Source organism: Anas platyrhynchos, chromosome Z, assembly GCF_047663525.1.
Source record: "Anas platyrhynchos isolate ZD024472 breed Pekin duck chromosome Z, IASCAAS_PekinDuck_T2T, whole genome shotgun sequence".
In the NCBI taxonomy this organism is placed as follows: domain Eukaryota; kingdom Metazoa; phylum Chordata; class Aves; order Anseriformes; family Anatidae; genus Anas; species Anas platyrhynchos.
Window position 1 is genome coordinate 40,719,413 of NC_092621.1, and position 25,248 is coordinate 40,744,660.

Genomic DNA, 25,248 nt, shown 5'->3' on the forward strand with positions numbered 1-25,248 from the left:
ACACAATGAGCCAAACTATTCAAATACAGTTAGGTAACTGCATTTGTAAAGTGTCTGAAAATGGAAATTGGATTACCTTGAGGGTTAAGCTGAGTCTCCTGGAGAACAGAGATAATTTCCTCTCGTGGAGGAAGACCTGGGAACTTCTCCTCTAGAACTGACAGCACTTTCTCCTGCTGCTCTGTGATTCCGTCAAGCTCCGAAGACATGCACTTGAAGAGTATGCTTCCTGAAATGTTGAAAAGTAAAATCAATGCCTCCTCTAAACTGTGAAGAGGGACTACCTAAACCAGGATGTTTACCCCATCACTGTCCCTTTCTTCTTTGGAACTTGTTCCCACTGATGAGTTCAATGAACTGATAAAATGCACAAGCAACATGCCAAAATAATTAGATATACTATCACCTGAACACAAAAATAAAACTGTTTATATTAAAATTATGCTTTTTAGAAAACAATGGCTTCTTCTACATTGTTTGTATCAAATGATGGCTTCCAAAGGCAACTATACCTAGAATTTTAAAAACATACTTGAGTATAGCAAATAAAACTTCAAAAGTACATTAGAAGGGTATGCTACAAAATACAACAAGGTACATGCATGACTTTAGTTATTTCAGTATATTTGACACTAGCTGAACCCCTGTCAAAGAACATATAACAAAAAGCACACTACAATCAGCCAAACAAAATGATGCACTCTATTTAACTCTATCTAACCTTTAAGGTTAAGAGAAACATAGTTCAATGCATAACTTCTTCAAAATTGGTATGCTCTTACAACACAAAGGTGAGCTTTATGTCTTTTCAGACCACTATGTTCTGCATCCTGAATGTGAACGATTTCTGACACAGTTGAAGGTCTCAAGTCATTTTCATTACCTGAAGACTGGGATTCCATTTATTAATAAATTCAAGGGCAGCCTTCGCACCCAATTACTCACACTAAATTAAGGACAATAAAGTCTTACAATTCAGCATTGAAATTATTTATTACTGTATTGTGCACAGGGATTGATTTCAAACAAGAGTATGATTACATTGCATTATGCCAGGTCAATGAGCAAATCAGTACAACAATATGATAGTTTTTATAAGCCAAAATGTTTATGTTTTTAAAAAGAGCTAAGTGAGAAAAAGAAAAACTTGGACATAGCCATCCTCAATCTCACTAGGCTGACTAGGAAATATAGATCTATGTACATTAGCTGACATGCGATAATGCACCAGTGGTCAGGGTTCTTGAACAGAAGACGAATATTTTCTGTTCTCTTTTCTGTTCTCTCCAAACACCCAGTATGAATCTGGTTTTCTCCTACACTACTACCATAGAAAATAATGAAAAGTATTTCTTCAAAATGTCTAGAAGCACATGCAACACAGAAGAGTTTTCCTATGCTAAGTACACACTACTTATTAGACAAATCCTGTATGGATTAAGTATCTTACCTATGAAACCTATAATTCAAATATGCTATATTTATTTGTCATATTAATCTAAGGAATACATTTGACATGATGTGTTGAAGGACATGTGAGAGTAAAATATACATATCAAACATACGATTCTAACATCAGACATTACTGAAATCACAGTTTTCCTGGTAAATAGGCATGAACTAGAACATCAAAAAAAACAAACTTAAAATGGATCAACACCTATTAAACTTAAAAATCCTTTGAGTTAGTTTTTAATTATGTAAAAGTCAAAAAATATATCTACAAAATAATTTGCTTTTTAATTAATCATATTAAAAGCAAATGTTCAAGACAATGTTTCTGCCCTGTTTGATAGCATTAAAAATATTAAATAAATACAGACCAAATGAAAATCAAATATACTGACACAGATTTTCAGAACTGTTTTATTTTTATTTGTATATTTAGGTACTCATAACAAGGCTCCAGAGAAAACAGATTTCAGATGTCTCCAGGCAATTAACTAATACTTTGCGCCCAGGATATATAGATGTATACATTATATATTAGTGATATAAAACTCCCAAGGAATTTAAACATAGTTGCAAGCCTCAATTTTCTGTCGCTTTAACAAGAAACAAGTTTCCCAATCTGCAACTCCCAGAATGATTCAGTATTATTGTTAATAATATTGTATTAATATATTAATACTGTTACTCAGTAGCAGTATTCCTTCATTGTTCCTACTTCTAATCAGAAAACAATGCATGTGCTACATATTCTTGTCCATATTTTCAGAAGAGCAATAAACAAGTTATATGGCCCACAGCGCAGAGCTGTACCTGCATAAATAGCAGCTTAGGTACCAGGTTCCATGAATTATTTTAATAAAAACAATCTTCTGATTTTTAAGCACTTTTTTTTTTTTTTTTTTAACCTCTGGGAGCAGACAGCAGGGTGTCCGTGAATACACGCAGGAAATTAAGACTCCATCAGAAAGTATTTGTCTGACAGCACATGCTCAAATTCACTGTGCAACGACTTGCCAGGGAGAGGCTGTAGCACATCACGGACAGCTTCCCAGCAGCATAATCATGACTGGGCAGTCTTGTCCACCTGCATGTAGCTTCACAGAATCACAGAATGGCCTGGTTTGGAAGAGACCTCAACAATCATATAGTTCTAATCTCCCTGCCAGGGGGGGCCTGGGGACACCTCCCATTAGATCAGGTTGTCCAGGGCCACATCTAACCTGGCCTTGAACACCTCCAGGGATGGGACTTCCACAGCCTCTCTGGGCAACCTGTTCCAGTGCCTCACCACCCTCTGAGTGAAAATTTTCCTTCTAACCTCTAATCTAAATCTCACCTCTTTTACTTTAAAACCCCTTGTCCTATCATTACTTACCCAAGTAAAGAGTCCTTCTCCTTCCTTTTTAGAAGACCCCTTTAAGTATTGATAGGCTGTGGTGAGGTCATCCTGGAGCCTTCTCTTCCGTAGGCTGAACAGCCCCAGTTCTCTCAGCCATACATTATAGAAGAGGTGCTCCAGCCCCTTGGATAATCTTTTTGGCCCTCTCCTGGACCCACTCTAACAGATCCACATCCTTCTTGTCCTGAGGGCCCCAAACCTGGACACAGTACTCCAAGTGGGGCCTCCCAAGGGCCGAGTAGAGGGGCACAGTCACCACCTTCTGCGCAGTGCTCTTTTAACAACACTTCAGTCACAGTGTTTTCAAACCTTTACCAAAAAAATGCAGTAAAATGAGAGGTGCAAGTTCTACATTAAATCAAGCTCAAAACTTTTGAAGTCAATGTTACACCACTTTTCTGTGTGCCTGTCAGGCACGATCTGCCCTTAGTGAAGCCCAGTTGGCTTAATTTCCATGTGCCTTAGCACAGATTCCAGGAGGATTTGTTCCATGATCTTGCCAGGCACAGAGCTGAGACTGAGTGGTCTGTAGTTCCCCAGATCTTCCTTTATTCCCTTTTAAAAAATGGAGGTTATGTTTCCCCTTTCCCAGTCACTGGGAACTCCATGAGACTGCCACAACTTCTCAAGTATAATGTAGAGTGGCTTAGCAACTACATCCACCAGTTCCCTCAGGATCTGTGGATGCATCTCATCAAGTCCCACGGATTTGCGTACCTTTAAGTTCATTAGATGGTCTCAGACCTGGTCTCCTACACTGGGTGGTTCTTCATTCTACCAGTCCTTGCCTTTGCCTTCTGGGATCTGGGCTATGTGGCTAGAGCTCTTGCTGGTGAAGACTGAGGAAAAAAAGTACCTCAGCTTTCTCCATATCCTGGGTAACCAGGTCTCGCATTTCCTTCTGGAGGGAGACCACCATTTTCTCAGTCTTCCTTTTATCACTTACATACGTAATAGAAGCTTTTCTTGTTGCCTTTGACGTTCCTGGCCAAATTTATTGCAACAGGACTTTGGCTTTCCTAACTAGATTCCTGGCTGCTCAGACATTTTCTCTGTATTCCCATCAGGCTTCTTGCCCTTGCTTCCACTCTCTGCAGGCCTCCTTTTTCTGTTTGAGTTTGCCCAGGAGCTCCATGTTCACTCATGCAGGTCTCCTGGTGTTTCTGCCCAACTTCCTCTTTGTGGGGAACCATTGCTCCTAAATTTGGAGGAGCTGATCCTTGAATATTAGCCAGCTTTCTTGGGCCCCTCTTTCCTCCAGGGCTTTGGCCCATGGCACTCTTCTACCACACAGATCCCTCTAGAGGCCAAAGTCTGCTCTCCAGAAGTCGAGGTCAGCAAGCTTGCTGTGTCCCCTCCTCGCTGCCCTCTGAATGCAAAACTGCACCATTTCATGATCACTGCAGCCAAGGCTGCCCTTCAGCTTCTCATTCCCCACCACATCCTCCTTATTGGCAAGAATGAGGTCTGGCATAGCACCTCTCCTTGTGGGCTCCTCTATCACTTGCAGAAGGAATTTGCCATCAGTGCATTCCAGGGCCCTCCTGGCCTGCCTGTGCCCTGCTGTGCTGTCCCTCCAACAGCTATCAGGGTGCCTGAAGTCCCCTCTGAGGACCAAGGCTTGCAAACATGAGGCTGCTGCTGTCTGTCTATAGAGGGCCTCGTCTGCTTGGTCTTCCTGATCAGGTGGCCTGTAGCACACTCCCCTCATTCTAAGGTCCCCTGTCCCTGCCCTCCCTCGAATCCTGACCCACAAGCTCTCTCTCAGCTCCTCACCCATCCCCAGGCAGAGCTCCATGCACCCCAGCTGCTCACTCACACACGGGGTGATGCCCCCCTCCTTGCTTCCCTCGCCTGGCCTCCCTAAACAGCCTGCATCCTTCCAACACTCCAGTCGTGGGAGCCATCTGTCCCACCATGTCTCTGTAATGCCAATGAGAACAAAGCCCTGCAGGCATGCGTACATCTCGAACTCCTCTTCTTTATTCCCCGTGCTACTTGTGTCAGCATAGAGACATTTAAGTTGGGCCCCTGAGGAAGCTGACTCACTGGCTGCACTGGCTGAATTCCCTTGTGCTGCCCTTCAGGTGCTCTCCTGCTGACCCATGGCCCTTCCCCAGGCTCTGGGCATCTATCCCTGGCACTCGCATCAAACTGGGAGGAGTAGGATGGACTGAGGTTCTCCTCCCCTGGCAACTCTAGTTTAAAGCCCTCTTCACCAGCTTGGCAATCCCATGACAGGTGGATTATCCCATGACAGGTCCCCAGTAGCTCCCACAATACCAGGTTTCTCAAGGCAAGTCCCATGGTCTAAGTAGACAAACCCCTGTCTATGGCACCAGCCCTATAACCATCTGTTGATTTGCCATAGTCAACAGGCCCTTTGATACCCCTCCACTTTGAGAGGGAAGACTGATGAAAAAACTACCTGCACTCCCATTGGAGCAATAGTGTTGCAGGAGTGTTGCTCATGACAATAAAACTAGTTTCATTCTCTTACACACACACACACGCGAAAGGATATTTTTAATTGTTTTTTAATCTACTTCACAATCAAAACAGATGGAAAGACGCCCTATGACATGGTAGGGCAGCCTATCATGCATTTCTACAGGTAACTGTGTTTTTTTTTTTCTTGTTTTCACTTGTGACAAATTCTGCATTTCTTCAAAAGTAAGGCAAAGCCTCATATTTGGTCTCAGGTTTGGCAGGACACAACCATTACAGTACAGATGTAAAAGCAGAATGTGTTTAGAAGTGCTCTGCATCTACCTGGAAGCCTGGACCCTTCCCTGCTCATCTCATTGTTGACCTCTTTACACATTTTGATCAGGGACAACACCTTCAAATAGCAAAGCAAACCTAGAAATTTGGGGATTTATCACTTAAAACAAGAATGAAATGTAGTCAGCCTGAAATAATGCCTCAAAATACGCAGATATCTTAAAAAGGTTCTTAATCATCTTTTTTTTTTTTTCCCCGGCTGTTTATCCCAGCAATACTGTAGTACTTGCAATTGTTAACATTTCTAATAGGAAGTTTTCTAAAAGGACAGAAAGGAGACTTCTCAAATTCACAGATGTCAGCAATTCCTATGCTCAACACTTATTCTTCATTCTTTAATACTATGTTCATCAGCAGGAAAGAAAGGCGCACACTTCTCACAGATATCCTCAGCATCCCTTGGAGTGTTAAGATTTCAGGTAGTTTAAAAAAAATGAAACAGTTAACTTGAGGTACTTTTGCTTGTCCAAAGGTCAGTCCATTTAGTCATGTGGTCCCTTGTGAGTACCTGCTGTAAAAGAGATACATGGGCTCAGAAATCTCCTGCAGACTTTACTGAGTGCTGGTGCAACTCCCTCAGGGTTTCTGAAAGCATAATGGAGGCTGCTCTGTCTGCTGACAAGCACAGGAAAAAAAAAGAAATATATAATAGGCAACACAAGATTCAATATTATTTCTTGCGTACATCATACTACATTACAGATGTTTTTTTTTCCTAGGGAGAGGTCACTAGAAAATAGGCTAGCCCTCTTAAAAAACTATATGCATTTTATTCTTTTTGCAAAGCAGTTTGGAAGTGAAGCACTAGTTTTGCCAAAAGCAATTGCTGTGCATTAATATTAAACATGATCTAATGAAGGCAGAAGTCGTTTTGGGAAAACATTAAGAACAGCACAAGCATCTCCTGAATTATAAGTTTGTGGCTGAAAGAAACAGTACAATGAAAATATAGGCATTTCGCCTGTTGAGGTTTTGTTCCATGACCTGGAAAAATTTAAGACAGGGAAAAGCAACAGTCCCTCATGGAAAGTATACTTTGACACCCCCTGTGCCCTCAAAAAAAAAAAAACCACCAAACGCAATAATGAAAAAACAACCACTGCAGATTAAACCAAAGCTATAAAACAGACCAAAGCAAGCACTTTTCATTGTAATTAACAGCAAAGCCACAAAGCTGGAATGAAATGTAATTTTGGGGGCAGAGTGGGGTAGCGTTGCCTTTGAGACAACTGTTTCTGTACATGAAAATATCTATCCAAACAACTGCAGTGTTTGTTGCAGTTTAAAACGTTCCCTTGTTTCTCACATGTATATTAAGGATGAACCAATTAGGGAACATGTGAATCATCTGACTGACGTACAAGACAGAATAACATCAAAAAAAAAATATTGGCATCATTTCTGAAGTCCTTAAAAGGACATTTCTTAACATTAGCCTGGGTGGCTAGAACAACAAACTAATCTTCTCTACTGAAAGTCAGACTGCCCCAACAGAGCACAAAAAGACCTCAACTATGCAGCTCATTACTAGCAAAAGGAGACTCACTTTAAAAAAAATTGCTGATGCTCTTTCCATAAATGTCTCTGTTTACATGTTGCAGTCTGTACCTTGTGGCATCCTTCAAGGCTTTATACAAATAAACATAAGGAGGCATTTTTTAGAGTACACTGACCCAAGGTACCTGACAGTGAGTGCTTGGAATCACATCCTTGCCAGCTGGCTGCTACAAAAAATGTAATGATTCAGCAGTTTAATGGATCTGGAGTTTGGCAACAGTCCCCTTGTAAACATCTCTGGGGAAATAAAATAACACAGGCTCAAGACTCTGGCAGGTTCCATAATTGTTTGCTTCTGGCACAAATCCAGGGACAGAGCAAGCTCTAACTTAAGGCAAATATGGCTGTACAATGCTCTGACTCTCAAAGCAGGTTCTATTCAAAGCCCAAGGGTAGAACCAACTCATAGCATGTCTGATGAGGAGAAAAAGATACCAGGAAACCACTCAGCTAAAAAAAAAAAAAAGTTCTTTAATATTAAACTGCCCAGATCAATAATGTTCAGTTTCACATGGACACCCTTCTTCTTGATTGCTGTTGTTCTTTTTCTGTTTAAACAGAATAGGTGAAGTTTGTTCAAAGTTGAAATATGCAGGCTATTAATGTCTGCTTTTATTACTAAAATCAACAAATTGCTAACAGCCTGTGACAAAGAAACCCCCTCCAAAAAGAGGCAAAAAATGAAACTGTTAAAGCCACCATGCAGTAATTATTGAGACATGAGATATATGTATTATCTTGCAAGTCTTCTAGCAAAATACCCACTGGAAAGCCAGAAAATGAAAGATGAGATCCCAACTCAGACACAGAGTCAGGGATCTCTCAGCTGTTTGGAGAAAACAAAATCCTAACTCTTACCACTCTGACTTCCATTTTGGTACTCTGTTTCTAGAAGTCCCCCAAAACTGATACATACAAGCATCATACGGATTTCCCTTGGAAGTAACATAAAGTCAGAAAAATAGTGCAGGACCCTCTCCATTGACTCTACGCCCATGCAGTGCCAACAGAAATTGTGGCTGCCTGTTAAACCGAAAGGCATCCGGCCTCTACACATGCATTCATCAGTACTAAAACAGCCACCCATCCTTACAGACTATGATATATGGTCCTGATGTTTCCTATGCTCACAGGTAAGTTGAATATCAAAAAGGTATACTTCATGGACATGGACTTTGACAAAAGGACATAATATATACAGAGGACCTGGGCAGGTCATACTTGATCTCTTATTTTCAGAGTTTGTAGTTTGATCTACCATCTACATACATTGATTTTTTATGTGTTTTTTTTTTTTGTTTGTTTTTGTTTTACTGTCAAAACCAGTAATGGGATTCAGTAACTTTTATAAATTTGGAATGAAAGGTCCTTAAGTACCAAAGCCATTTTCTATTTTCGGAGAGTCACAAAAGGACTTGCTGTATTGCGTAGTGTGCTATACACAAACTGTATTACTGGGAGAAACAGAAAAGCACAAAGTCGTAAGAAGACCTGTAGTTACTTAGGCTTTGTCAATCACTTGTTATTCTGTTTAAAAGAAGGTACACTGGCCCCCCTCTATACACCAAATTCTGCAAATACTCACTACTGAATAAAATAATTAAAATTTACTTTCTGATTTAAAAAACAGAGAAACAAAAGAAACAAAAAGCTACTATATCCCTTAAAACTGGAAGTGTTACCTCTAATGCAAACACTTTCAATATTTGTCTGATAAATGCACTTTATTTTAATTTGGATGCAAACACGAGAGCCAAAACACATGGATGCTTACAGTCATGTATTACTTACGTGTTCTTGTTGATTATTCAGAGCACTGCTCTCCTGACTCTTTCCACCACCAAACAGGTAGCCTGAGAGACTCCCAAAAGCCTATTTCTGTTTCTGCCTCCAGAATCAATTATTATACTTGGTGATTTGCCTAGATTTCCTGGACAGCTACTCAACAGAATTTTGGATCTTAAAAAAAAAAATTCATGGCAGGTTTACTAGAGCTGATTAACATGGAAAGGTTATCATAGAATCATAGAATATCCTGAGTTGGAAGGGACCCTTAAGAATCATCAAGTCCAACTCTTGACACCGCACAGGTCTACCCAAAAGCTGGTTCTTTAAAAGCTGGCTAAATTTAGTGTTCCTGTTAGAACTTCTTTCACAGAAACATAAAAAAAGATTACATTTTGTAATTTTTCAGAACACGTTCGTTATATTTGCTATCATAGGGATCAGTACAATGACAAGGGAAGACCTCACTAGCTTCTGAAAGTATAGGCAAGATTTCATAATCCTCATTAAACATTCCCTTTGATTCCTTAAAGGGCATTTAACATTCAAATGTCAATTAAAACCTAAAATCTTTAAAAAATATTAAATAACATTAAAATTGCTTAACTTAAGAACAGAATTCAGTTCTTTCCAACTCCAGCTTTATTTTATACGAAAGAATCCTGCTGCAGCAAATAAACTGAGGAAACTAATGCAAATGATAACTATGAAGACAGAAATGAAAATACTTCTGATTATTCAATTCCCATCCTCCGTACTCTACTGGGCATATGATACTAAAGATAAGGAGAGTGTAATGAAGATTTGGTTATGGCACCTTTAAGCAGCAGAAGTTTTGCATCATACCATTAAAACATTATTTTACAAAGAGGTACCACCATCGGGAGAAGCTTTAACATGTAAATATTAGATTCCAACCCACATTACTGTCCACAGACAGGCAGCTCTGAGCTGCCAGCACTGCACAGCCCCTGGAACTGAAGAACTGCACAGCTTTTCCAGCTACCCAGCTGGTGTGTCGACAGCTCCATTTAATATTCTTGTCTAGGGATACAGCAAAGACCTCTCATGCCTATTTTTAAATGCACATTTTTAATATTCAATATAATGTTACTCTTTAACAAACTCTTTACTCCCTGCTTCTTTTATGAAGCTTCCCGTGGTCTTTAAAGGGATTGTTAACCAAAGAATGGATCACACTCTTTCTGCATGAGCAGATTCAGAAACACTCCATTAAACCTTTCAGTATTTAATATAAAGAGTAATCTCTCACCTCTGAGGAGATAAGCCAGTTGCTGAGTGATTAACTCTGGTGCCTCTTGAAGAATCTCTTTTACTACTAAAGAGGAAGAAGACGTTTGTAAATCCAGGCTGCCATCACATTGCTCATCTGGAGTGATGACTTTGACAATAGCTGATTCCAAACTTTTGTCCTCGCTACCATGCAAATTTAAAAAAAATAAAATGTTTATTTTTCTTTCTAGCCACTGAGACAACCCAACAAAACAGTGCAAAAACTTTAAAAAAAAACAACTCTGGACTGTAACACTGCTGTCACTGCCCTAAGTCTGCTATGGAGCCAAGAAATGCCACAATCAAGTCCTAAAACTGTAATTTCAAAAATGAAGAGCTCACAGTGGTATTATTACTTGATAAATCAGTAAGACTTCACTGTTTACATTTCTATTATCAAAATCTTTAAATCTGGTAAATCTGGAAAAAATATTCCTACATGTATTGAAAATATCACTCCTTATGAAGGGGAGATTTGGGAATTTCACCACTGAATAATTTGGCAATTTGCAAAAGATCTTTATTTTAGATTTAAACACTTTGTGTTCTGGCTTTTAGTAGTAATAAAAAAGCTAAACTACATTTATTAACACAAAATAATAGTCATAATTCTGTAGAAGAAAGAAACACAGGAGGGGACAGTAGCAAAAAGCAAATATTATGGATAATCTTCTTTGAGAAAGTCAGCAATGTACCAAGTTGCCTGCAGTTTTTAGAGAATCGATATGAGATTTATACATATTTCTCATTTCAGATTTGCCATACTTTTATTCTAGTCTACAAACACCTCAGAGTAGGATGGGGCTGTTTTATTTTTGTTTCCCAAATAGTTCTGCTATAGCACACAGGAAGCATGTTATTTATCTTAAATGAGGTTCTAAATGGAGTTAGAAGCAAATAACATTCTTCACTGTGGGCAAGACAGGCAGACCACTATAAAGCAGCTCTCTATGCTCACCACGGGCTTATAAAGTTTCTCTCTTAAGGACGGGTATATAGAATACGGTCTCCCACAGAGCAACTCTGAGCCTCTGGCAGTGAGGAAATTTTAAGAAAAAAGCTGTGAAGGAATTCCATGATCTCTGTATGGCTGTGAAATTATTGATGATGTAAAAGCAGAATCTGATCTGTTCCTAGTAGTATTTGTAACAGCTACTATTCCACGCTTAGCTTTACGTGAAGCTAATGCTGCCTGTAGAGTAAATGTCTCAAACTTCTGTCTATCTTCAGTAGGATCTTAACATGGGCAATTGTTGTGTCCATCCCCATATTAATATGAGGGCTTTAATTCCCACAGTGAAAGCTAACTAAGAAAAAGATAAAAATCTCATCTCTTATTTGCCGGTCACAGGAAACCTCAGGACTATTTAAACAAAATTAAAATATCTAGTCTAAGCTGTGTGAAAATACAAGGTATTAAAAAAATAAATAAATCAATAGTGATGGAAAAACAAAAAACAACTATGTCGTCACATGTATTGGGCATAATGGGAGAGAAAATGTATTTTAAATTCCTTTTTTTTCTGTGCTAACATAGTGATATAAATATGAATTCGGGAAAAAAAATGTAAAATATAACTTTCAAAACAGCTCTAACCCAAGTAAGACATCTTGTTGTATCTAAAATGCAATACCTTGTCAGCATGTTGCTGTTTATAAGTGTTAAAGACAATTTCCCTTCAGCATTCAGCTGGTGCAAATTGATTTCATCTCGGAAGATGTGGAATGACTCCGGGATATTCAGCTCTTCCAATATAAATCTTGTCTCTGTGAAGTAGCTGAAGTCTTTTCTTGGTATGTTCAACACCGGTAGGCAAAGAACGTCAGGAGGACTGACCTGTAACATATACGTGCATTTGTCAGAGCTGAATAAAATGAGACTTGATTTTTATTAGAGATATGTTTTAACAGACTGAGCATTTAGAAACAATTTGAAATTTTCTGTTTATTTTTTGTCCTTTTACTTCATTCTTTATAAATCACTTTTTTTTATTATTATTAATTCTTATGTGCAGAATTGTTAATTCTGCAGAATTAATTCTCCTGCAGAATTGTTTTGCAAACTAGAAAGGAAAAAAAAAAAAGATGTACACTTTTAAAAATCTCACAAGTGTTTCAGGAAAAAAAATGCATTCTTAAAATACTGTAAATGCAAATTGACACTGTTTTAAGTCATGGAAGCCCAGCTTAAAGCCTTGATAAATCTAATCTAACTCTGCCTTTCAAACTTGACTGATTTTGCATTTGTGACATGGGGTTGGGATGAATAGCTATCAAAATCCACATTCAGGCAAGATGATTTACTTCTCTAAATAAAGTCCTGATTGTATGGAATTCAGCAGGATATCACCTGTTCAATCAGAGCCTGGAAGTCATCCCCTTCACTTAATAAGGCTTCTCACAAAATGGGGAGGAGATCTTAAATATAATATCATTTGACTGTGATTGTTAAGATATCAAATTCTTCAGGTCATTTCCTAAAACTGTATTTTACAACATGCACATACAATGCTAAGCATAACATGATCACAATGAGTATGGACTTACAAGAGCAACTTTCAAAACAAATAGTAAAAAAAATAATAAAAAAAATCCCTCTTTACTCCTACGAATCAACAACCTAATAAAAGCAGTCAGCTAAAGCTCTCTAATTTATATTGCAGATTTGTGGATGTAATCCATTCCAGCACAGAAAATATCTGCAGAAAATCTGTGCACTGCTTAAATCAAATGTAACTGATACCTAGACCAAGTGATGGCAATTGCACAGGGGTAATATTTTGCTGCTATTGAATAAACCACCTAATACTGTCTCATTAATTTTTGTATGGAAAGAAATTTAGATTCTCTTTAAACATCTCACCTCTGATTATGACAAAGCCATTGTCCAGAATAATGTCTTTATGATATGTTTTAATCGACTTAACAGTATGAAATCTGTAAGCTGTAGCAAGTGAGTTAAGATCCCTCTGTTTTTCCCATTACCTTGTCTAGGAAGTAGGCATAGGCCAGAGCAGAAATAAGAGAGTCCAAATCACAGGATTTATTTCCAAGAACAACATGGACTTTCTCCAGGTGCTTGCTCCTGTTCTGTAACACAACAGAAGACATTTGCAATGAGTAACAATGAAAAGAAAAAACAAAGCCCAGTCACCAACACACTTCAGAAGACGCATTAAATATCCAGCTGGTGTCCTTAGTTGGAACACTTTCCACAATTTGCTCAAGGAATGCACTTACTGTGAAATCAGACATGTTTCCTTGGCTTCATTGCTCCCAAGAAAGCCAAAGAAATTTGGGTCTTGTAAGAAACCTAAGTCAGAACCTGAGGAGTAACCTGATAGAGCTCCAGTTAGCAGCAAAGTAGCAGATAAGCAGCATCATGTATATGTGGAAAAATCCCTTGAAAACAACTGACATCTCATAAGAAAAGCAGTCGCAAAAAGAGTGGAAATACACACAGAAAGCTATACATATCAAGTTCTATTTCTTTCCCTGTGCACATCAAGGTCTATTTTCTTCCCCTATTTTGCTTGTCTGAAATAAGTAACTAGACAAAGTTACTGATCAGTCAGTTCTAAAGAGTCAGGCTCTCATGTTGACTCTTCAGAAGCTAGACAAGCTATATGAATCACTGAGGTCTTCCAGTTCTCACTGTCAACAGGAACTGAGTCTGTTCAGCATTTAATAACATTAGGAGCTTTCCAAACACAAGGAAGAGAAAAACAACAACTGCAGAAAAGAAAAAATATTGCAAGGAAGTGTCTATCTTCTTTGTAAACAAATACACAAAGTGAAAGATGTTTTTCTCTTGTACACATCACAATGTCAATCTAGCTGCACGGAAACATGGTATTTTTTTATAATTTTAAAATAAAAGTTAATTTCAAAGTTATGCTTCTTAATTTAAGAAACCTATCTGACTGACACTAAAGTAGATAGCTTGGAGCCAAATATATGTAATCAAACATTGCTTGTGTTATTTTCTGAAGGCTGATGTACTTTTTGTTATTTTGAATTAGGATTCAGCATTTTATTAAGCTAAATTTTAATCTTTCAATAGAAGGATATAATTAATATTTTATCCCCAATAACTACAACCATGCAATTTTTTTAAAAAACTAACCTTTCTTCTCTTTGTCATATCCTACCTTTAGTCGAATCTAAGGAAGAGACTCTGTTCTCTTTTCACTGTATGGAACACTGCCATCAAAATATCTACGGATAATAAAACCAGGACAACTATTCTCCATTCCTCATTGGGAAATAAACTACATAAGACAGACAGCTTTCTGGAGAGGACAGTGTTTGGAATAGGTATGTTCATTTAAGCTGTATGCCTTCACCAGCAGTAAACTCTGTTTCCTTCTTTCTTTCGTGTGCTTATTGTCACACTGTCTTTGTCAGCATACATTTCTCACTAATCTGTCACCCTAAAGAACGAAAATCAAGTTCATGAATTCAAGCTTTTTTTTTTCTTTAAGTATTATTCAGTGTATACAAGTCTTTTATTCTGTGAAGAAGTCTTTTTCTTCAGCTTCCTCAAAACAAACAATATAGGCTAGACGAAGTAGGAAATGAACTGACGAATTGATTATTAAATCTAAAAAATCACTCACCTCTAGGAGTGAGTGTAAACAACACAGAACAGTATCATATGTGTTGAAAATTTTTATATCTACGTATTCTCTACCTATAAAATGATTTGCTTCCTGTTGCTCATATTCCACAAAATACTATCTCATATACAACTGCCAAGGACACTGAACAGCAATCTGAGTTTCAGTGGTGAAAATCAGGCACAATACTGTTTCATTTTGAAAAATTAAAAAAAAAATTGGTGTTGTCTTTAGGATTCGTGATGTAGCACACCCAAGCACTGAAATCTGCACACATTTTTACGTCTCCCAGGTTAGCAGTAGCTTTGTTATAGTGGTACACTGCAGTTCTCGAACAGCAGAAAGTTGTGTGAGAACTGTCAAAGATGGAAAATTTCTTTGTCTTCGCAGCTGATTAAAGAAGCTTTCACATAAATAAGTAAATAACTAATATTTGTGAAGCCTACATCTGAAGAAATGAGGAAAGCACTGCTCTGAAGAGAGCATAGTAGAGCAAGAAAGCTCTGGAGACCACCTCTCCTCTATGACCCAAACATGTCAAATCGTCATCCAATGACTGATTTTTATATTTTCACTCCAGCAAACCAGTATTTCATCAACACAAATGAACCAGAACAAACAGTAGAAGTACAGGCCATTTCTTCAACCTGTTTTCAAGAGCTTAGCAAGAACTCTGAGATACAGCCTTTGAGCTCGGATTTTAATACGACAGTAGGAAGACAATAGCAAGAGGGTGCATTTGTTGGACAGGCTGTTAACACACTGCATCTCTGAACAACCATTGGCTTCCAGAATACTTCTGCCTTAAACACTCAGGTATGCAGTAGAGATATCTTACAAGCTACTGCAAACTCTTTCCCAAAGGAAAGGGAATGAAAAAACAAATTTCTGACGGAGTTCAGGGGGTTCTGTTGCACATCAGCTTTCTTACGTCTCTCCAGAGAGGATATTTTTTTGTTTCATCAGTTACAGTCAGTTATTTTAATGACATTACCTGTCCCTAAGAAAGGATCTGTTCACTTAAACAAAACTACACTACTTCACTCCCTAATCTCTCATTTGTGGCTTTCAGCAAACTGTTTCTGAAATGGGCTTTTTCTAATAGAATAGGAAACCTATTCCACTAATGTTAAAATACAAAGTCAACCTGCAAGCTGTTTTATATTAAATACAGAATAAAAATCCCTCCTTTATTTCTTAAATTATCCCTAATTACTGAAAAAAATATATATACACATTTGTGTATGTGTGTACTTTCCCTTCTCCTTTCACAAACGGAAATTTAATTTCTAGATACTAACTTCTTTTTTTTCATGCTTTAAAATACTGCAGCTATTGCGTTATGATGAGTGAATGATCTTATTTGGATTTGATTTTTTTATTTTTTTCTGCTAGACGGTAGGCAAGAGAAGCCTCAGTAATCATTTGCTCTTTGTTCATCAAGCAGCTGTTCTCAGTAAACTTATATTCTTATCATACTTGATAAAAATGTGTTCTTATTAAAGGAAGCTCATTCAAATTTGTATTTCACAGATTTTAAGGTTAAATTGGCCAGAGCAAAACATGAAAGAAAGTCAGTACTTCATATTCTGATGATGTAGGACAGACACATTGATAAAAGAGAAATAATAAAATAAATTGATATTAATGAAATTTTAGAATAAGTTTGGCCACTTAGTTCTACCTGGAGTTCAGGTAATACATAAGTGGAGCATAGCGTTTGAGAGCTGCCACATGCAAAACTGACCAGGCCTATGGGGAAGCACATAAGCAGGTGCATGCTCTCCCTTACCACTGTCAGCACATTAATATTGAATTACCTACCTTCCTGTTCCCCTGTGATTACCACTAAAATAATTCAGTGATAGAAAAAGATCACGCATCATCCATATCACACATAACCTATTCACATGGATAACATTTCCTACTCCAAGTATCTCCATTATTTGAACTGGGTATTCCTCCAATGCCAGAATCACAGGCAATGTTTTCACATCCTATTAGATTACGCAGATAGCTAGATAGCATCTTCCCCATCCTATTATTTCAACATAAGAAACCTTCTTGTACTAACTGCACAGATACTTTATCAAGAGCCTAGTGACAACTGCAGGGTTATGCTAGAGCAGGTTTAATACTGTTATAACCAGTACTGGACAATCTCAGATCTGTACATCAGGTAAAAGATCAGCTTGGTCAAACTGCAACTGATATAAAAGTCAACACTACTGCAGACATTTATCTTAGTATAAATGGGTGCTGTCTACCAATTCTGCACATAGGACCATGAAAGCAATTTTTTTTAACCCTCGGTCTGATTTTCAGAATCTTCAAAGTTGTAGAAGTCACTGCTTCCTCAGCTAATTCTTATTTGCAAAAAGACATCACCATCTATGGATAAAACAAAACAAATCTTTTTCATCCTTCATGTCTTAAATATGAAATTATCCGAAATAATACAAGCAGAATACTGCACAAAACAATTCTTCTCTAAGATATTCTGCCTTCTTTGTATAATAGGAACAAAAATATACTATCCCCCTCAACTCTCACATCAAATGATAGTTTTCAAAGAACATATACAAGAAATGGCCTTATGTAGCTCAGGTGACATCTTCAATTCCGACAGATGTGTTGGAAAGTTTGCTCTGTTAAGTTGGTAGCCTCTCTTCTGAGGCTGTATCCTCAGTTTCCACAGCTGGTCATGGCTCAGGTACAAACATGAAACTAGCAAAAGCTTATGTCTGTTGTGACATGATTTACTGTTGTGGTTTTGTTCGTTTGTTTTCCCCCTAAGAAATCAAGGAATAACATACTTCTCTTGACAATCCCCGTATGCTTTTTTTAAATAACAGAAATATATTAAAGTACACCCTCTCAGCTTCTAAGACTGCTTCCTTTTCTGTCATCTTAGCCATAATTAGTTTGCATAGCCTGCTGTTCGTCAACCATCTAGGAGAAACACAGGCACATGGATGGAATGCTTCCTTTTCCAGGTCAGCAAAATTTCTGACATGATCTGTCTTGCCAAGAAAAGACACTAGCAGAGAAGCCCACAATCAGGCAGGAGAAGCATTAGATTCGTAAACTCTGAGGCTTAGCTGCAATAGGACTGTGAAAAGTGATCGAAGCGATTCCTGCAGCTACCACAGAGTGGAATCATGAACATTCAAAATCTCTAAGAATTCAAATGTTTAAGAGGTCAACGATAAACGCAAACTCATAAATTAAACTATAAAGGACACTTCTGATCTCTTAACATCACTGGGTTTTTCTTCATTTTTTTTTTAAAGGTAAATTTTAAAAGGCATAAACATCATCTGTCTAGGATACACTGAATTAAAGAAATGATGTGTCATTCTCAGATGGTATCAGTCAGGATAACTAAACTCCAATCAGACACGCACAGATCAACATTCACTTATGCTCAAAAAAATGTGATTTACAAGCATTAAGCTATTTCTATAATCTGTAAGAGATCACTTCTGATACTTTGTTACAGTGAAGAAAGTCTGGCACCTCCCCAGTTTTGTCTTTAATCACATACAAACATCAGCATGGCAACTCTATTTTTATGTATTTGTAGTCAAAAACATCACTTTTTGGCTTTTACCTGCACCAGACTGCTGACTCATTCAAAACTGCTGCATATGCTGGCGATCAGGTTTGCAAAAACTTTGGCTAGTATATATATTGGTACAGTGATTCATCAAATTACACTACCTCAGTCAAAAAAACATTACCTTCTGTTTTTCTGTGTTAAAATGGTTAAAACAGAAGGTGAAACCATCTTGCAAGTTAAGAAATCCTGGAAGTTTTTTATGGAATTACCAGGAACCCCTAAAACAGGCTTGCTGTGTCGAGGCAATTATATAAAAAAAAAAAAAAGTTTCTTCTTTTCCTTCCTCTTCACACACACAGTTGCTTTCTGAGCCACTATTTTCTTTTTGCCTCAAATCTCACTGGATCTTCTGTCCTTCAACTGCAGTAAGATCACTGCATTTTGCTGCATGGGATGATGGTGCAGTAACTGTCAAGGATAGCATTTCTTTGAAAGGATGCTCAACAGAAGCATATAAATAAAGAAGAAGCTGTACAGTCTAGTGCAGCTAGCATTATACTGCTAGTATAGTATCAAGCACGACTCTGAAAACTGCTTCAGCCCTTTTGCTAAAGCACTAATACTGCAGAAACATACTGAGCTTTCCTGGAGATGCATGGGGAAAAGCCCAGATACAAGGACCAATATTCCAACTGAGAGTTGGGCTCTTTTGCTTACACAAGAGGATATCTGTACCTATTCGGTAGCTTCGGAATTGTATCTCCAACTGAGAGGTACATTAGCCATTTCAGAGTACATCCTGCATTTGCCTCATAATATCAGGCAGTATTATACCTCCATTGGCCTGAGGGTTTTTAAGTTGATTGTCCTTCTCTGTTGTCAAAGAAATGGCTTTAAGCCTAGACAAAGTCAATTTAGTATTTTATGCCAAGTTCAAGTTACTTTAATATTTCATAAGCCTCTTCACAAGAAAGCTTTATACAGGCCTGGAAAAAAATCCCTTTAAGTCTTTTGCTGTCTCTTATTTTTGAGAACAGAAGAAGGACTATTATATTTCTTTACCCCTGCAATAACACTTATCAACTACAGTGTACAACTTACTGTAATATTTATATAATTGATTCTTCCTTAAGGAACATGATTTAAAAGATAAATACCAAGCATGCCATATTTTAATCATTACCTGTTGAATCAGTATTGTATAACATTGCTTTACTTATGGATGTAAAAAATAGATTTCACAAGAAACATCAATCCCACTGGCAGAATAAAATATAATAAAACAAAAGGGCAATTGTATAAATCTAGACTATCTTCTTTTGTGGGGGAGATACTGACTTACAAAGAAAAATAAGTGGAAGGGTCATAAAAATTCAATGCTACCCTCAGGAAAGGATGGTCAGTTATGATATTGGTATTTAATAAGATAAAGATATTTAAATTATAATTAAAGACAATGAATAATGACTAGCAAAAGGTCTTCACACCTTAGTTTTCCTGCATGTACAACTTACCTGAAGCCTAGACACACAAAACTTACCACATCTTGCCTGCACTGCTATCTCTGATGGCAACTACACTATACACAGAAGTTGAACGTAGCCTTGGTAAACAATCATTTCTGGTCTTTTGAAGTTAATACTTTAAATGCCATATTTAAGAGTCAAGGACTCTCCAAATAGGTTTATTTTAAAAAGTGTCGTATCCCAGAATCAAACCATTCCATAGGAACTAATCCTTCAAAATTTATAATGGACATGAGGCAGGATAACTACCTGGTATACCAGCCAGGGAAGAAAGTCCTGACCCTAAATCATTCCTGGAATCTCCACAAGACATGAGTGCCCTTTTCCAGTCATTTCTAATCAAGAATTGGCACAGACAGCTATTGCTGCTGAGAATTCAGCTCAATATTGCTGCATCACCAACAAGCTCTGATTTAGTATTCTGCAGACAAACTCCACACTGTAAAACAACAAATTCCTACCAAGAGGAAATATCTACCATATTCTATAAAGCTAATTCAAAATGAAGATGTCCGCTTGCAAGTCTGCGCTGCCTCTTCTTGAAATATCTTCAGACTTATTTAACACACATTATAGAATCACAAAATATTCTGCATTGGAAGGGACCCACGAGGATGTAACTCCTGGCCTCACACTCGACCATCCAAAAATCAGCCCATGTGTCTGAGAGCATTGTCTAAACACTTCTTGAACTCTGGTGGTCTCAGTGCTGTGACCACTACCTTGGGCAGCCTGTCCCAGTGCCTGCCCCCCCTCTGGGTGCAGACCCTTTCCCTAACCCCCAGCCTGACCCTCCCCTGTCCCAGCTCCATGCCGTCCCCTCGGGTCCTGTCGCTGTCCCCAGAGAGCAGAGCTCAGCGCCTGCCCCTCCGCTCCCCTCGTGAGGGAGCTGCAGGCCGCCATGAGGCCTCCCCTCAGCCTGCTCTGCTCGGGGCTGAGCAAACCAAGGGGCCTCAGCTGCTCCTCATATGTGTTGCCCTCTAGACCCTAGCACCTGATGCAACCCAGGGTATAGCTGGCCCTTTTAGCTGCCAGGGCACACTGCTGGCTCATGTTCAACTTGCTGTCAACCAAAACCCCCAGATCCCTCTCTGCAGGGCTGCTCTCCAGCATCTCATCCCCCAGTCTGTGAATACAGCCACAGTTGCTCCATCCCAGGTGCAGAATCCAGCACTTGATGGTATGAAGTTTAACAAGGTCATGTTTTCTAAGCTTTACATGTCCACACTTTCTTGCTTCTTAAGTTTTTATTTTTAGGAACAGCTTTCAAGACATCATTTGTACTGAATTACAGTAGTACCCAATAGTACCTGGCTTTCAAACTGGAAAGCCCATGATCAAACACATTTTGGAAACAACTTTGCCAGCACATGTTTTGATCCTAGTTTTGCTGTTATATGAAGATAAAACAAGCACCATCAAGTCAGACAGATATTAAATATACTTTGTCTTAGGGAATTAAAGATACCTACAGTTTTATAAGATTAACAAGGTGAGGAGGGGAAAAACTTATTCAAATGACCTTAGACTCAATAAAGGTATCACATTGCCTTTCCTGCCAAGAAAAAACAGGATATACTCTAGTATGGGAAGGGAACATGTTTCCAGCAGAATGATTATTTAAGCCTGATTCAGCAGCACTTCAACAGCCTGTCAATAAGATTCCCTACCAAAGAGCTTACTTAAGTAAAAATTAAAGTTCTCCTCTTCCTTTTATGCTACGCTAATTTGAACAGCAAATGAGTTGTGTTCTACACAAGATTGGTGTTCTTACCTAGTGACTGCATATCAGCAACACAGCATACCACAATTCAGCTTTGCAAAAGAACGTACTCTGTTCATATTCCAGGTTATCTTTAATTTCTAAAGCCAGTCACAGCATGCCTTTAAAGTTTCAGGTCAAGTTACATGATTCCTCTTCCTGCTCTTTCCCAACTTAACATGCAAAGGTGAGATTGAGTTGCCTATCACTTTACAAAACTAGATGGCACTCATCCCCTTCAGGAGCTTTTGGGATAAAGTGCCCCCTGAGACAGCAAAAAGAAGTGAAGAAGTAAGGAGCACATTCACCTGAGATGAGTACTCCTGTCACATTAATTTACTTCGCTCTGTGGTGTGCCAGAAGGTGACTGGCAGCAATAATTTCCTATGCCATGCCCTGCAGAAGTTGAATGAATTGTAGGAAGCAAAGAGAAAGTCTGCTGGAGAAAAAAGGCATGAGATCTCAAACTCAAATAATGCAGTTCATTCACCTGCCTCTGATGGACTTGACATCTGAACCTCATAGTGACAAAGAGTCTTAGCTACTTCTCTGCAATAGGTATGTAACTTTCAAAATGACAATATATTTACCAAAAATTAGGAAGCACTTGAACACCGTGCTGCACACAGCCTTTGGAGCTGAACTTCTTTTTCTTGGTCAGTGTAACACTCAGGTGACAAGCACCAAACTGAACAGAGAAGACCACATCCTGAACTGAGACAACAGCCTGCATAAATTGAATAGGTGAACATATGAGACTGAATTTTGTGTGTTTATATGAATAACACAAACAGTTTTTCCTTTGTTCTTTTCAGGTTTTTTTTGTTTGTTTTTATTTGTAACACTTTGCAACCTCTGTTTCTTCTCAATTTTCATCAGTGTGGTATAGATAAGATTTGTGACTGTATTGCACTTTAACACACAAACATTATGCAGTTATATTTTCACATCTTCATTGTGTTTTAGGCCATCTGTGTAAATTTGTTTCTTCTCTTCCTCATGAACTTCATTTTAAGTAATTCAGGTAGATCACATTAATAGCAATATCATAGACACCATTTTCTCATCAGTGACTACTAAGATACATTGCACACATTCAGCTGGGAGAGAAAAATCATAGATGGAAGAGATAATCAGGAGGTCAAAGTAACAATCAATTTTGCTTTTAGATTCAATAGTTCAATGGATTTTTAACATGCCATAATTCTAAAATTTTTTCACCTTTTTCTCCACTATCTGAGAAGACTGCCTCAGAAAGAAACATTTTTTTGTTCCTTTATTTTTTTTAAACATCACTACCGTTTTAGTTGTTATTCCTTTTTCCCCATTAAAAGTCAGAAACAAGTCAACTGCACCCCTCTGCTGTCCTTTATGCCTGCTGCAAACACCATTCCCCAAAATAATTTTTCGAAAAGTCTTATCACTGGCAGTTTCTCTTTCCATGACAGAATTCTCTCATTATAATAAGCTTGATTCCAGGTGTCTTTGTGAGAGAGATGTCAGGTGGGTTTGCTGCAGAAGTTGAGCACAGATTACAAATTATTTTGCAACATTGTGCTTATTAATGAAGTAACAACGTGCTAAGAAATCAATGTTCAAAATAAAACTCACTTGATTTTACAAAACAATCTATTTTCTCACTTGGAATGTTACAAAAAAAAAAAAAAAGCATACGGCCCATTCTGAGACACCACTACCTTCATGCTCACACAGCAATTGGTTATATCCGTAGTGTATAGATCCTTGAATCACCCTCAGAGTACTAGTACCAGATCCATAGATAACTTGCATATGAGCAACAGAAAATGCATAATCATATTCTCACATTAATTTTAATATTCTTCCACTTTTCAGCACATGCCTAGTCGCTAACAAATTTAGAACATGGATTCATCCACCATATATGGATGACACAAAAACACAAGAAATGGGTAAGTCATTTGTTTAGAATCCTAGATAAAAATAAGTTAGGCTGAGTTCAGGCTTGGGACAGAAGGGATATGGTGTCTTTTGTAGCCATATGCAAATAATGTAATTCATACATCAGAAAACTCCATGACCACTCCTCTTTCTGTGATTGTTTGGGCTGTGTCTGACTTTCCAGTCTGCTCATGAAATCCAAAGAGCTCATTAACAGAGTGACTCACTGAGAACTACTTGGAGCAGTCTGAAAACAGCTTGATGGATTTGTTTCAGCAAGCAAACCCGTTCAAGTGTTCCCCATGGCACAACCAAAAAGGCTTAACCCAGCACAGGTTGATCTTAGACCTTCACACATGCTGAGGAGACAGGGTTCTCTGCCAACATGCTCTCTTTTGGATTGACAGTCTTCAGCCAGAGAAGAATCAGTGTAAAAATGTAGTGCTGGTATCACCAAAGTCAAACACATCAGATTCATGTGCCAATGCTGCATTTCATTTCATCAGCTAATGCAAGTGCACTTCTTCAGAAGTCAATAATCTTTGACATATCATGTATTTTGCCTTTTCTGCATTCCACATTCCTTTGCACATTCTTCTTGTGATGGTAAGAAGCCTCTACAGAGCTTTTCAAATTGCTCTTAGATGACAAAGTATGTTTCAGCATAGATGTTACACAATGTATTTTCTGATTCAGACTTCCCCATCTATCCTTGAAGCATTAAGAAGTACTTCAAACATATTTCCTTGATACCATTTGGCTCATTGCAGATTTTTGCTGTATTTTAAGCACACTATTGAATGCATTAAATAACCTCATAATCACATTTAAAGGCTTAGTGATCTAGTGCCACCAATGTACTAAAATATATGATAACAAATGCAGTCAGCATTTTCCATACCATATGCTTGTAAATGTTATTCTGCAGGGAACCAATTAAAACTATGGAAAAATTGGAACACAGACATATGGAACAAAACAAAGCAACTTATCTTGTCACCATGGTGCTTGCTCAGTACATCGATTAGGGAATGGTGATATAGGACAAACAAACGCCACTTTAATTAAAGTGTGCTGAAAGGCAATAAACAGTAGCAATCTAAAACATTCGTTTTTGCTGTGCTGATGTTAGTTTTTGTGCTAATGAGACAGAAGAGAAAAAATACACTCCTGTACAAAAAAAAAATCCACAAATGTTCACATTTGAAGAAATGTAACACTAGCATTAATTTATTGACAATTTTCTTCTACTAGCATTCAATGAGAAAAAGACAAAAACTGAAAAGAGATGTTTGGATTTCAGGGAAATAATTTAAATACTGCTAAGTATAAAAGAATTTTCAGGAAAAAAAAAAAGAACCAAAAGCACTTATCTCTTAAATGTCTTTCCACAAGTACATCAAGGTACAGTGTAAGACAGTACATCAAGGGAACCATTGAATCTAATCCTTGCATTAGACAATGCAATTGACAATTGTAAAAAAAAAAAAAAAATGGAAGAAATAACTATAGCTTTGAAAAATATTCTCCAGAGGAAATAAAAAGTTATGAGAAAGTGGAATCACCATTGCCTCCCAGGCATGGGGCAA

General features: G+C 38.0%; 1 protein-coding gene across 5 annotated transcripts in view; it reads right to left on the reverse strand.

Moving 5' to 3' along the window:
* PRUNE2 (prune homolog 2 with BCH domain) overlaps window positions 1-25,248 on the reverse strand; it is a 136,868-nt gene that overhangs the window by 93,023 nt on the left and 18,597 nt on the right. For all 5 annotated transcript variants that reach the window (XM_038170411.2, XM_038170409.2, XM_038170410.2 and 2 more), the window contains exons 2-5: window positions 13,256-13,360; window positions 11,905-12,107; window positions 10,251-10,414; window positions 77-229 (exon numbers count right to left, since the gene is read on the reverse strand). In XM_038170411.2, coding sequence (XP_038026339.1) covers window positions 77-229; window positions 10,251-10,414; window positions 11,905-12,107; window positions 13,256-13,360 — 625 coding nt within the window. The remainder of the gene's footprint in view (window positions 1-76; window positions 230-10,250; window positions 10,415-11,904; window positions 12,108-13,255; window positions 13,361-25,248) is intronic.